At 38.5% G+C, this 12,577-nt stretch overlaps 1 protein-coding gene across 8 annotated transcripts in view; it reads right to left on the bottom strand.

Annotated features, from left to right (window-relative positions):
- The window catches only part of TLK2 (tousled like kinase 2), a 106,062-nt gene that overhangs the window by 65,685 nt on the left and 27,800 nt on the right, over positions 1 to 12,577 (bottom strand). For 6 of the 8 annotated variants that reach the window (XM_059048768.2, XM_059048769.2, XM_067020840.1 and 3 more), the window contains 4 exons: positions 3,118 to 3,189; positions 2,107 to 2,176; positions 1,022 to 1,065; positions 193 to 288 (listed from right to left, as the gene is read on the bottom strand). In XM_059048768.2, the coding sequence (XP_058904751.1) occupies positions 193 to 288; positions 1,022 to 1,065; positions 2,107 to 2,176; positions 3,118 to 3,189 (282 nt within the window). The remainder of the gene's footprint in view (positions 1 to 192; positions 289 to 1,021; positions 1,066 to 2,106; positions 2,177 to 3,117; positions 3,190 to 12,577) is intronic. The other 2 variants (XM_067020838.1, XM_067020839.1) reach the window with 1 other exon arrangement.

The raw sequence follows: 12,577 nt of genomic DNA, 5'->3' as shown, positions 1-12,577 counted from the left end.
AGCTTTTATAAAATGTAAATTTACTGATACAGATTTGAATCTAAGTTAAGTGATTCACAGGTAATGCTATGAACGTTTCTCCTTAATGCCTCATTCCCCTCTGGTAATTAATGGAAGAGAAACTTTGCTGGAGTGTTCCTGGGCTTCTTGTCTCCTACAACAGGTGTCAAATTTCTCCAGGTGAATGCTTACCGGTAAGGGATTGGATAAGGAATGTTGCGGTGAGGATCGTGCAACTGGTGGAACACTTCTGCCAGGGCTGGTTCCTGGCCCGCTTCCCCCAGCAAACTGGCCAACAGGGAAAAATGGATATGAATAATTCACAACAGTACTAGGCTTCAGATAAGGAGAGTAAAAGATTAATACACAAACAGGTCTTAATTATATACGGCCCCTTTAAGTCAATACATCTTATTCTAGAGAGAAAATGCCATATAAGTCAAATTCTGCTATCTTTTCAAAGAGATTTTAAGGAGGAGCTCCAGCAGAAATGTACCAAGATATAAAGAAAACATGGCTAGAAAGCTGAAGGTACACATGGTTTTGAAAGGACATAAGAGAAGAATGTTTTCCCTTCTTGTCTCAAAATACACGAAGCAGGAATATAGTGGTACAGTGGATGTTAGTGTCTTCTTCAGTAACTACTAAGGATGCGTCAGTGAGCTTACTACAGGTTCCAATGTACTAAAGGGAAGAGGACAAAACAAGAGTCCAAGTCATTTCACTTCAATCTTTGTAAGACACGAAACCTAGTCTGGCCAAGAGAAAAATCACCTCATTTGTGAATTTTTATATCATCACAGAAAAGACACGTCATAAACAAATTTAAATTTAGGAAGTCAGCAGCCGTTTCCTCTTATAGAGATGGGGCAGCATAGGGTTGATGAAGATGGGGAGGAAGGGGAGGAGAGCACACACAGTAAAGGCAATATATTCCTCTCTAAAGCCTTAAATGAACAAAAGGATTTAGGTTTTTTTAAAAAAATCACTATAGATTTCTTTTTCCAAAAATTTAACTTACCTCAAAGTAATCACTAATTTTATGTCCCCTAGGAGTGCCTTTCCCTGAAAATAAAACCAAAGTAAGTATAGTTTTTCCAGTAACACAAGTAAACCATCATTCGCTAAAGTGTACTATGTATTCAATAACTGCCTATGTTGTTATCAATTCAAATGTCAAGCTTACTTTTAAAAAATGAGCCAAAATACCTGTATCATAAGAACAGAAGACAGTTTCCTCCACAAAATAGAAGACAGTTTCCTCCACAAAATTAAAGACTGAAATAAGCAGTGAAAGAAAGACTTTTTCACAGCTCGCTTTCCTCTAAGATCCACTAATCTTTCTTCTACAAGTACACTAACAAAACTCATGCCACAACCGTGCATCAAAATAAAACTAAACTATAAACTACACCCCCAACTAAGAGGATAAAAAATTCAAAACAAATTCATCAGAACAAAAGGGTTTATTCTATTTCACAAAAAACTTTGTGACCTTGTCACTTTGGAAAAATGTTCTCCCAAAAAAGTAAAAAATGATTTGCAGATTAAAAGAATATGGAAAAAAAAAGAAAAAAGACTAGGGTGTCCATTTCTTGGAAGCCCTGCCATTTCATTTATGCTTTCTTTAATTATTTACAGAAATTTGGCATTACTACCATCATATTTACAGATTTATTCCACTGGGCACCAATGTACAACTAAATAATTGACATGGAAGAAGGGTAGGTAAAAGCACAGCCATGTGACTGAAACCATTTCTGCTTGCCTATTATTAAAAAATCACTGATCTAGTGCAAGACATAGTTAAAACTCCAATGTAACCTCTTTTCTGTACAATAAATGCTTAGTCTAAAGACAAACCCATGGCGAGAAGATCGTTAACTTACAACAGGGAAAACCAGAGTCCCCAAAGAACTGACACTGTTTCGTCAAGTGTGTATCAAATGGCAAGTCTATAATAAACAGCCTGATATTCTCTTAAGGAATACAAATCTCCATTGTTAGGAACCCCTGTGCACAAACTAATTACTTAGTGTGAGCTGGAAATTTTCTACCTAAGTACATAAGAATCTAGTGTTTTTACTGGTGTGAAATTATTACTACCTTGGCTAGTTTCATATGGTTCAGCTTTTCTTTTCCGGTTTCGCTGGTCATTCTGTTTTTTCTCAGGAGTCTGTTAAATACCATATACATCACAATTAGCATTTTGTTACATTTTTCACATTATGAAAATTAGAGAGTATGTACAAAATATCAAATTTATAAGGAGATTTAACTGGCTCAGACAATTCCTAAATGAGTGTCCTACTCTTAGAACAGGGTCATGGAAAGAGTACAGGATCTGGAACCAAGCCACCTATACAATTTTTGGCAAACTGCTCAAAATATCAGAGCTTCAATTTACTTATCTGTAAATCAGGGTTGCTGCATAGATTAAATGAGCTATTTTACAAAGCACAAATGTAGTACAAGTATCTAGCATAGAGTAGGCTCTCAGACAGCAGCTGTTACAATATTTCTACTTTTTTTTTTTTTTTTTTTTTTTTTTGGCCATGCCACTCGGCTTGCAGGATCTTATTTCCCCAACCAGGGATTGAACCTGGGGGCCTGGCACTGAAAGCACCAAGTCCTAACCACTGGACCACCAGGGAATTCCCACAATATTTCTACTTTAAAAGAGCTTAAATCTAATCCTTTTTTCGAAAAAGGAAAGATATGCATAATCAACTAATTTATTGAAAGTTTTATCTAAGCGCAAAGTAAGCAGTTACCTATCTATGCAGCTAGGTTGTGTGCCTTAAAAAAAAAAACTTCAAATTTTCTTACTAAAATCTGTCGGGTCACACTAACCCACTCTGTTGAAGTACTGAAAAGTGCTAAAATTCAAGGGCACCTAGGCTAATTCAGCTACAACTGCAAATCTCTACCCTTTATTGATTATTATCATAATAAAAAACCATCAAGGCTACATCACAACTGTACAACAAGCAAACAACTCAAAGGGGAGTCATTCACACAGACCCTAACAGGACCCTAGAGTTTGCAGTGCTATGGTTTAACCCAGACCAAAAGTGTGGGAATATGAGAAGTCTTGCAATGGATGTGGCTTCTTACCTCTACTTCTTTATCACTCAAGGACCCCACGCTGCACAAGCTCTGGTTGGAAGACTCACTATTGAGTGGCCCCTGAAAAGAAAAAAAAAAAGAAGGAATCAAAAGAAACTAATTTAAGGATGACAGCAAAAATGAGGGAGAAGCCATTTGATTTTGATATCTAAGTCAGGTCAAAGAAGCCAAGAGTTAACTGCAACACCTCTGAGCCAACCTGAAAAGAACTCAATCAACCATATAGTACAGGGCCCTCATGTTAAAATTCTCTAGCTAATATTATTTTCATTTCCTTTATAAACTCTGAACTCGTGCAAATTTTCCCTTCTAGAGTACTTTCACATGTAGCAAGTTCATTCTTTAAGGTAAATAAGCAGGGTTAAATCATTTCTCTTGGCCTCTTGTATCACATAGGCAATATCTGAAAGTTGAGGTGTTAAGGGGTATGGCAAAGGTTCCTCATGAGGCGGCGGTCAGAGACCATAATGAAGGAAACACTTTTCCGAATCATGCTTTAAAAGAGGCATGACTGCTAGCTCAAAAAAAGTTACAAGAGATTGACTTCTAGCCTAATGGTGTGAGGATCTCTGCTAGCTCACTCCTCAGGGAAACTGATGCAAATTATTTTTTAAAACCACCATTCAAAGCCTCTGACAATGGTCCCTAAGGGCAAACAGCAAATGAAGAAACAACCATTCAATAAAATCTATGAAAATTCAGCCTGAAAGGTGAAAGTTTATGGTATTAGAACCAAGACCATTCTCCCCACCCCATCCCTGCCCCCCCATCTCAGCAAGGCTCCAGACTGCTGCAGCCAAGAGCACAAGGTCCCCTCTTCCCCCTGCTCTCAGTCCAAGGGCTTTCTTCCTGGGAGGAGCAGGACTTCGGGCTTCTCAACCCATCCCCAGCCCCCATTACTGAGGTGAAGTCCCAGGCAAGTACATCAAAGACAGGAGGCTCCCTTCTGTCCAACACCGACTTGTGGAACAGAGGCTCTGCCTTAGGCATGGTCAACTGAGAATACTGGGACCCCAACAGCCCTCTCGCTCAGCTCGTGAGGCAGTGGTTCAACACCAGGAGAGACAAGCTGCTGTGGTGCCCCATCTCCACATTCTACCTCCTGGCACTCAGTTCCTACAGCCTGAATGTCACTCACAGGAAAGTATTACTCACTGTCCCCACCCCCAGCTCCAGAACCCTGGCTTAGATATTTTGCCAGGGGGAAAAAGCTGAAACATGTAGTACCAAATATTTTCCCAAAAGACCTGACTTCATTCCCAACAGAGTGTGGACAAGTTTAAATCTAAGGGAGGTTTTGGTAAAAGGCAAGTGGAAAGAGATTTGTGTAATGAAGATACAGTCTAGACTGTAGGTCAGCTAGTTTGCAGGAGAGAATCAAGGAATAAGACACCAGGGAGGAGACCTCCTGGGGTCAAAACAAATAGCAAACACTGACCTCAGAAACTTTTCCTTCCAAGGAGCCCCAATTTGATTGGAATAGTTTGTAGAGGAATGTATGCCTCAGGGCACTGTTGAAAACAAGAGAGCAATCTGGACAATTATGTAGTTTAACAGCTGGGTTGGTCCGGAAAAGAGAGTCCTACTGAGTACCAGTCACCACAGGGTACCTGCAGGCTTACCTAAAGCCATGCCTTCCTGAGGAATACCATCAGAGGCTTAGCTCTGGGGGGATGGGTGTAGAACAGACTTCACTAAAATAATCCAGCCAGTCACTAAACAAGTAAACAAGCAAGTAACAATAACAAGGCCCCAAAGAACAGGATGAGAAATCAGTACCCAGAGGTGCTACAATGTATCATCTAAAATGACCAATTTCCAACAAAAAATCATGAGGCATGCAAAGAAACAAACAAGTATGACCCATATACCAGGAAAAGAAAAAAAAAAAAAAGCAGGCAAAAGAAACTGCCGGTGAGAATGACCAGATGCTGGATCTAACAGAAAAATATTTCAAAATAGCCATCCTAAATATTTTCACAGAACCAAAGGAAACAGTAACTAAAGAAGTAGAGGAAAAGGTACTTCCCTGGTGGCGCAGTGGTTAAGAATCCACCTGCCAACGCAGGAGACACGGGTTCAAGCCCTGGTCTGGGAAGATCCCACATGCCGCAGAGTAACTAAGCCCGTGCACCACAACTACTGAGCCTGTGCTCTAGCGACCGCGAGCCACAACTACTGAAGCCTGTGCGCCTAGAGCCCGTGCTCCACAACAAGAGAATCCACTGCAATGAGAAGCCCATGCACCGCAATGAAGAGTAATCCCCGCTCGCCACAACTAAAGAAAGCCCACGCAACAACGAAGATCCAATGCAGCCAAAAAGTTCCCTTAAAAAAAAAAAAATTGGGGTAAATCTTCATGACCTCAAACTGGGCAAAGAATTCTTAGATATGACACTAAAAGTGCCAACAACGAAAGTAAAAAAAAAGATAAACTGGACTTTTTCAAAATTAAAAATGTTTACGGTTGAAAAGACTATCAACAAAGACAACCCACAAAAGAAGATATTTGCAAATCACATATCTGATAAGGTACTTGTATGCTGTATAAAGAACTCTTACAATTCAGAAATAAACACAGATAACCCAATTTAAAATGGGCAAAAGGTCTAAACACATTTCTCCAAAGATGAGATACAAATGGCCAATAAGCACATGAATAGAAGCTCAACATCATTAGCCAATAGGGAAACACAAATCAAAACCAAAATGGGGTACCACTTCACACCAACTAGGATGGCCAGATTCAAAAAGACAAGAAGTGCTGTAAAGAATGTGGAGAAACTGGAACCCTCACACCTCACACACTGCTGGTAGGAATGTAAAATAGTGCAGGTGCTTTCAAAAACTGTCTGGCAGTTCCTCAAACAATTAAACACAGAGTTACATATGATGCAGAATACTACTCCTAGGTACATACTGAAAAGAAATAAAAACATGTACACAAATCTTTACAGCAGCATTACTCACAAAAGCCAAAAGGTGGAAACAATCCAGATATCCATCAACTAATAAATGGATACACAAAATATGGTATATTCATACAATGGAATATTACTTGACCATAAAAAGGAATCAAGCAGTGATACATGCTACGATATAAACAAACCCTGAAAACATTTTGCTGAGTAAAAGAAGCCAGTCACAACAGACCACATATCAAATGACTCCACTCATGTGAAAATCCAGAATAGGGAAATCTAAGACAAACAGAAAGTAAACAGTAGTTGCTTAGGGGAGGAGTTGGAGAACATGGGGGTGATAGCTAAAGAGTATGGGGTTTCTTTTTGACGTGATAAAAATATTCTAAAACTGTGTTGATGGTTGTACGTATCTGTGAATATACTAAAAACCAATGAAATTGTGTAATTTAAATGGGTGAATTGTATGGTATATGAATTACATCTCAATAAGGCTGTTAAAAAAATAACAGTTACTAGGCTTAGCGTCAGAAATAATTTACATTCCTTTAAGGGTGTATTAAGTTTTCTTTCCACTGCGTCCTTAAAGCACTATTTTTAAACTGTAATCAACACAATATACCACAGAGCTTCATAGACACTTGTGAAACTGCAAATTAAAAAAATAAAGTGAAACTAGGGATAAGAAATAAAATCAAATCATGTATTCCCAGTGACATAAATCAACAAAGGACTTATTCCTTTAAAGATATACTAAGAGTTCCATGATGTGTTAACTGGAAAAAAAAAAAGCTTTATTTACATAAGCATTCTAGAATAATTTAAATTGAATCTTTCTATGTCTAAGTTCTTAAAATATTCTGTTTGTGAATTATCTTCATTGTAACCATTATGACGTATTCCCACCCCTTGGATAGTAATAAAACCGTACACTATATTTTAACTATCCACTTTACCCACCAACTATCCCTCATTTTCTTTTTTTTTTTAAATATATTAATTTATTTTATTTATTTATTTTTGGCTGCTTTGGGTCTTCATTGCTGTGCAGGGCTTTCTCTAGTTGCGGGGAGCAGGGGAGGCTCTCTGTTGCGGTGCGCAGGCTTCTCATTGCAGTGGCTTCTCTTGTTGCGGAGCACAGGCTCTAGGTATGTAGGCTTCAGTAGTTGTGGCACATAGGCTCAGTAGTTGTGGCTCACGGGCTCTAGAGCACAGGCTCAGCAGTTGTGGCGCACAGACTTAGTTGCTCCATAGCATGTGGGATCTTCCTGGACCAGGGCTTGAACCCCGTGTCCCCTGCATTGGCAGGCGGATTCTTAACCACTGCACTACCAGGGAAGCCCTATCCCTCATTTTCAAAAGGAAATGGCGGGGCTTCCCTGGTGGCACAGTGGTTAGGAGTCCACCTGCCAATGCAGGGGACACAGGTTCGAGCCCTGGTCCGGGAGGATCCCACACGCTGCAGGGCAACTGGGCCCGTGTACCACAGCTACTGAGCCTGCACTCTAGAGCCCGCGAGCCACAACTACTGAAGCCTGTGCACCTGGAGCCTGTGCTGCGCAACGGGAGAAGCCACTGCGGTGAGGAGCCGGCGTACCGCAGCAGGGAGTAGCCACCGCTTGCCCCAAATAGAGAAAAACCCACACACAGCAGCAAAAGATCCAATGCAGCCCAAAATAAATGAAATGAATTTATTAAAAAAGAAAAAAAAGGAAATGGCAAGTGTGATGAATACAGGCAAGAGAGAATTGAAGAACCTATTTTTATTAGCAATTACTGATAATGACATAAACTGTAAAGTGTGCATAACAGTGGTGTACATTGTATTGTTTGAAATATCAATGCAAGAGGCACAAGGATCCTTGTGGTTCCTTGGGTATGTGTGTCTAACGAAAAGAAAAAAAGGATTAAGAATCACTTAATCCTCCCTTTCCCCATCCTTTTCTGATGCACAGTATCCCAAACTATTATAAAATCATTAGATTAAATTTAATTAGCAGGGATAAATGACATACATTCCCTGTTCTAAAACAGCTTAGTGTCTAGTAAGGGAGCTAACCAAAGGCTTTTAGACAAACAACGTTATCTTTCAAAAATGTCACTATCATTAAAAAACAAAAAAGGCAGAAAAAAACTGAACTAAATTAGATGAGGATAAAAAGGCACGACTAAGTTCAAGGTATGATCCTTGATTTGACTCTGGATAGCAAAACAAAGCAAAACCAATAAAGGACATTATTGGGACAAAGGTAGAAACTGAATATGGACTATACTAGATAATTAAGTTCCAGTCTATTATCATCAGTCCTTCAATTGTAAATTTTCCTATTTGTTGCATCTTTTTACTAAGGTGCTTTATAAGTTTTGTATGAGTTCATATTCAGCTTTGGGGGAGTTCTCCACATTTCAGGGGTTAAAGAGCAGTCAGTCCCAAGGGAAGTTTAATGGTCACCTCTGCCAGTGCCCTACAACATTCATCAGTTCCAAACATATTTACACATTAGCTTTCCTGCCCAGGATTTCCGCACAAAATAGGTGTTTCCATTTCTTGTGGCTTTTAACAGCCACAATCCAAAGTTAGGCAGCTCACTTCCATCCTATGTCCTGGAGTGGTGGGCAGTTTTACTAGTTATAATTCATAGACAGGTTTGCCCCTTCCCAATTCCCAGCCTTATACAGTTCCAGTTCAAGCCTTTGGCCTCAATTACTACCCCCAGATGGAAATTAACCCCAAAAGCATAAAAGCTTATGGGTTACCAAAGTTTAACTCCCATTCACCACTGTGACATCTTTGTCTTCATCTCCCAAGTTAAAATAACTGGGATTCAATTTTTCCTATTTTTCTGATACTGCTGACATTCTGGAATTATATAATTTTCATATACTTCATTTAGTCAGTCACTTTACTGAACTGTTATTCTTTCTAATCATCTCACAGTTTGCTCCTCTTGAGTTTGTTCTCTAGATATAAATCATAGCATTTATAAATAATAAGCTTATACATTCCTTTCCACAATTTATATCTCTTATTTATTTCATATTTTACTGCTTTGAAAAAAACATAAATAATCACCATAAAGAACACAGTTTTGTTCTTTTTTCAAGGTGGCTCCTCTAGTGCTTTACCATTAAAAACTGTATGTAATAATACTGCAAAGAGCCAAAACAATCTTATAAAAGTTAGAGTTGGAGGTCTCGCACTTCCACTTATTACAGAGCTACAGTAATCAAACAGTACAGCACTGGCATGAAGATAGACATACAGATGAAGGATATAGCATGTTCTTAGACTGGAAGAATCAATATTGTCGAAGGAGTAGCAGGAGAGAGTCTTGTTGGAGCAGTTCTGCATCTTGATTGTGGTGGTGGATACAATAAGCTACCCAAGTGATAAAATTTCACAGAAGTAAATGTACACACACACACACAAATGATGTGCATATACATGAAATCTGAATGAGTTCTGTGGATTTCACCAATGTCAATTTCCTGATTTTAATATTGTACTGTAATTACATGAGGTGCTCACATTGGGAGAGAAGGGGTACATGGAACCTCCCTGGACCTTTTTTTTTTTTGCAACTTCCTTTGAATCTAGAAGTATTTTAAAGTTTTTAATATATTATTTTACTTTTTGCTATTTATTTATTACTAATATGAATTCTATATTACTTGCTATAGTTAAGTAATGATAATGGTAAACAGTACTTAGGTAGTGCTTGCTACACGGTCAGGTATTCTATATTAGCACATTTAATCCTCCTAACAACCTGTAATGGGCTCAACTGTGTCTTCCTCAAATTTATATGTTGAAGTTCTAACCCCCAAAACCTCAGAATGTATTTGGAGACAGGGTCTTTGAAGAGGTAACTAAGCTAAAATGTGTCATTAGGGTGGACCCTAATCCAATACGACTGATGTTCTTATACAAAGTGGAAATTAGGACACAGAGGCACCAGACATGCACACACACAGAGGAAAGACCATATGAGGACAGAGCGAGAAGGTGGCCATCTGCAAGCCAAGGAGAGAAAGCCTCAAAAGCAATCAATCCTACTGACATCCTGATCTTGAACTTCCAGCCTCCAGAACTGTGAGAAAATAAATTTCCATTGTTTAAGCCACCCAGTCTACGTTATGGCAGCCCTAGCAAACTAATGACAACCTTGTATGACAGCTATCAGTAGTCTCATTATTAGATGAGGAAAACTGTAAGAGAAGTTTAGTGAACTCCCCAATGTCACACAGATGGCAAGAAGCAGAGCCAGGATCTAGACCTAAGCTGCCTGACTTCAAAATACATGCTACTAGCCATTCAGTAGCACTATACTCTAGATATATTAATATAGAGTCATCTCTACATATATTAATACATTTTTTAAGTGAGTGCTACATATATATTTTTAAATAAATAAATTATTTATTTAGGCTGCATTGGGTCTTCATTGCTGCGTGCAGGCTTTCTCTAGTTGCGGCGAGCGAGGACTACACTTTGTTGTGGTCCACAGGCTTCCCATTGTGGTAGCTTCTCTTGTTGTGGACCACGGGCTCTAGGCACGCGGGCTTCCGTAGTTGTGGCTCGTGGGCTCTAGAGCGCAGGCTCAGTAGTTGTGGCTCACTGGCTTAGTTGCTCCACGGCATGTGGCATCCTCCCAGACCAGGGCTTGAACCCATGTCCCCTGCATTGACAGGCGGATTCTTAACCACTACGCCACCAGGGAAGTCCTATTAATACGTTTTTAAAATATTGAACTTGTCCAACATTCTTCGGATAAACTCCCTGAAACAAAATAATTAGCCATTTGCAAGTATTTTTACTTGAATTTAAACATCTATATATTCATAAATGAAATTAGGTTATACTTTTACTTCCTCATATCTGTCAGGTTTTGCTATCAGAGTTTATTATTCCTATGTTATTATTTAACATGAGAATTATCTACTTCTTGAAAGGTTAGGAGAGATCACTAGTAACCAGGGAGTGGATTTTTTTGCACTGCTTCAAAGGAGTAGGAGGAAGAGGAGGAGGAGGAAATAATTTTATAATCTTGATTTTTCCTTGGTTATAGGAGTATATTCTGATTTTACATCTTATTTTTGTCAACATTAATTTCTATTATCTTTGAGTGAAATTAACTACTTCACTGATATTTTCATATTAATCACATAACTAACAGCATCCATTTCGTTTTTTCTCTTTCTAAGTCCTCACTTTTGTTGTATTCCATTTACTTCCTCCATTTTCCTCTTTGTTTTCTAATTTTCCAACTCTAGATTGATTCATTCCTAATCTTCAATCTATTGAAAGTCAGCCTTTGACACAAGTTTATTTTTTTAAATAAAGATAAAAGAAAAAAAAATTTTTTTAACAAAGTATGATAATAAGTTAAGACTCCTCAGTAAAAGCCCTATTTTCTATGCTATCATTTAAGCTGATTACCCTGTCTCGTGCTAATGATTTTTTTTAAGTAAAACACCAAATGGACAGTTTAAAAAATAGACAAGAGTCAAGTTTCTCATTTTAAAAAAAAGCAGGGCTCCCCAAAACAAAGTAAAACACACTTTTAATATACTTAAATGCACTTTGGGGGGGCTTAAAAATACTTCAGTAACAAGCCTAAAGAAAACCTTGTAGACAAGTTATAAACTTATGAAAACTGACGTTAAAATACGAATGTTGACAACCAGCCTTTAGCCCATGAATGAAGCCTATACGAATTAAGAAAACGTTGTAGAAGTGGGGGCCAAAGGTTAATCTTTCACTCCTGTAAAAATTTAAATGTCAACAGTTGTTGAGTTTCTAAAGTCTTCATTTCCTCCTTGAACTAAATTGGCATCTTAAAAGGGATTGAGAACAGCAGACAAAAGTTAATCTTAAATATAAAGGAGCACAGCTGACAACAGGGTCAAACTACCTGAGGTAGTTAAAAGATACTTCATTTAAAAAAAAAAAAAAAAAAAAAAAAAAGGGGCTTCCCTGGTGGCGCAGTGGTTGAGAATCCGCCTGCCGATGCAGGGGACACGGGTTCGTGCCCCGGTCTGAAGATACTCCATTAAAGACTAGACCTAATGGGTTAAAACTAGGGCTCTGTACTTTTTTTAGTTATTAGTTACCACCACCTGTTCACCCCATAGCAGAGTCAAATCAGTGGGGTGATTTTAAATGAATGACTTTGTGTTTTGGCAAGCAAACAAAATATTACAGTATACTGTCAAGAAAATTCTTAACTAATATTAATGATTTTTAGTAGTATTTCAGTCCTAAATAAATGGCAAAATCCTAACCATGTAATTTATTAACATCCATTTCCAGACAAGCAAGTCCAACAATAAGAATAAGAAATCCTTTGTTTTTTCTCCTGGACAAACCTGCCTATGGAAGTCTATGTATTTTACTCAAGATCTGACACATATAACCAACAAGACAGATAATACGATGTTGGCAAGGATATGGAGAAAGTTTAACCCTCATACACTACTGGTGGAGAGGTAAATGGCACAGCCACCTTGAGAAACAGTCCGGCAGT

This window comes from Kogia breviceps, chromosome 19 (genome assembly GCF_026419965.1).
Source record: "Kogia breviceps isolate mKogBre1 chromosome 19, mKogBre1 haplotype 1, whole genome shotgun sequence".
NCBI classification, from domain to species: domain Eukaryota; kingdom Metazoa; phylum Chordata; class Mammalia; order Artiodactyla; family Physeteridae; genus Kogia; species Kogia breviceps.
This window is presented reverse-complemented; position numbering and strand designations above follow the sequence as displayed.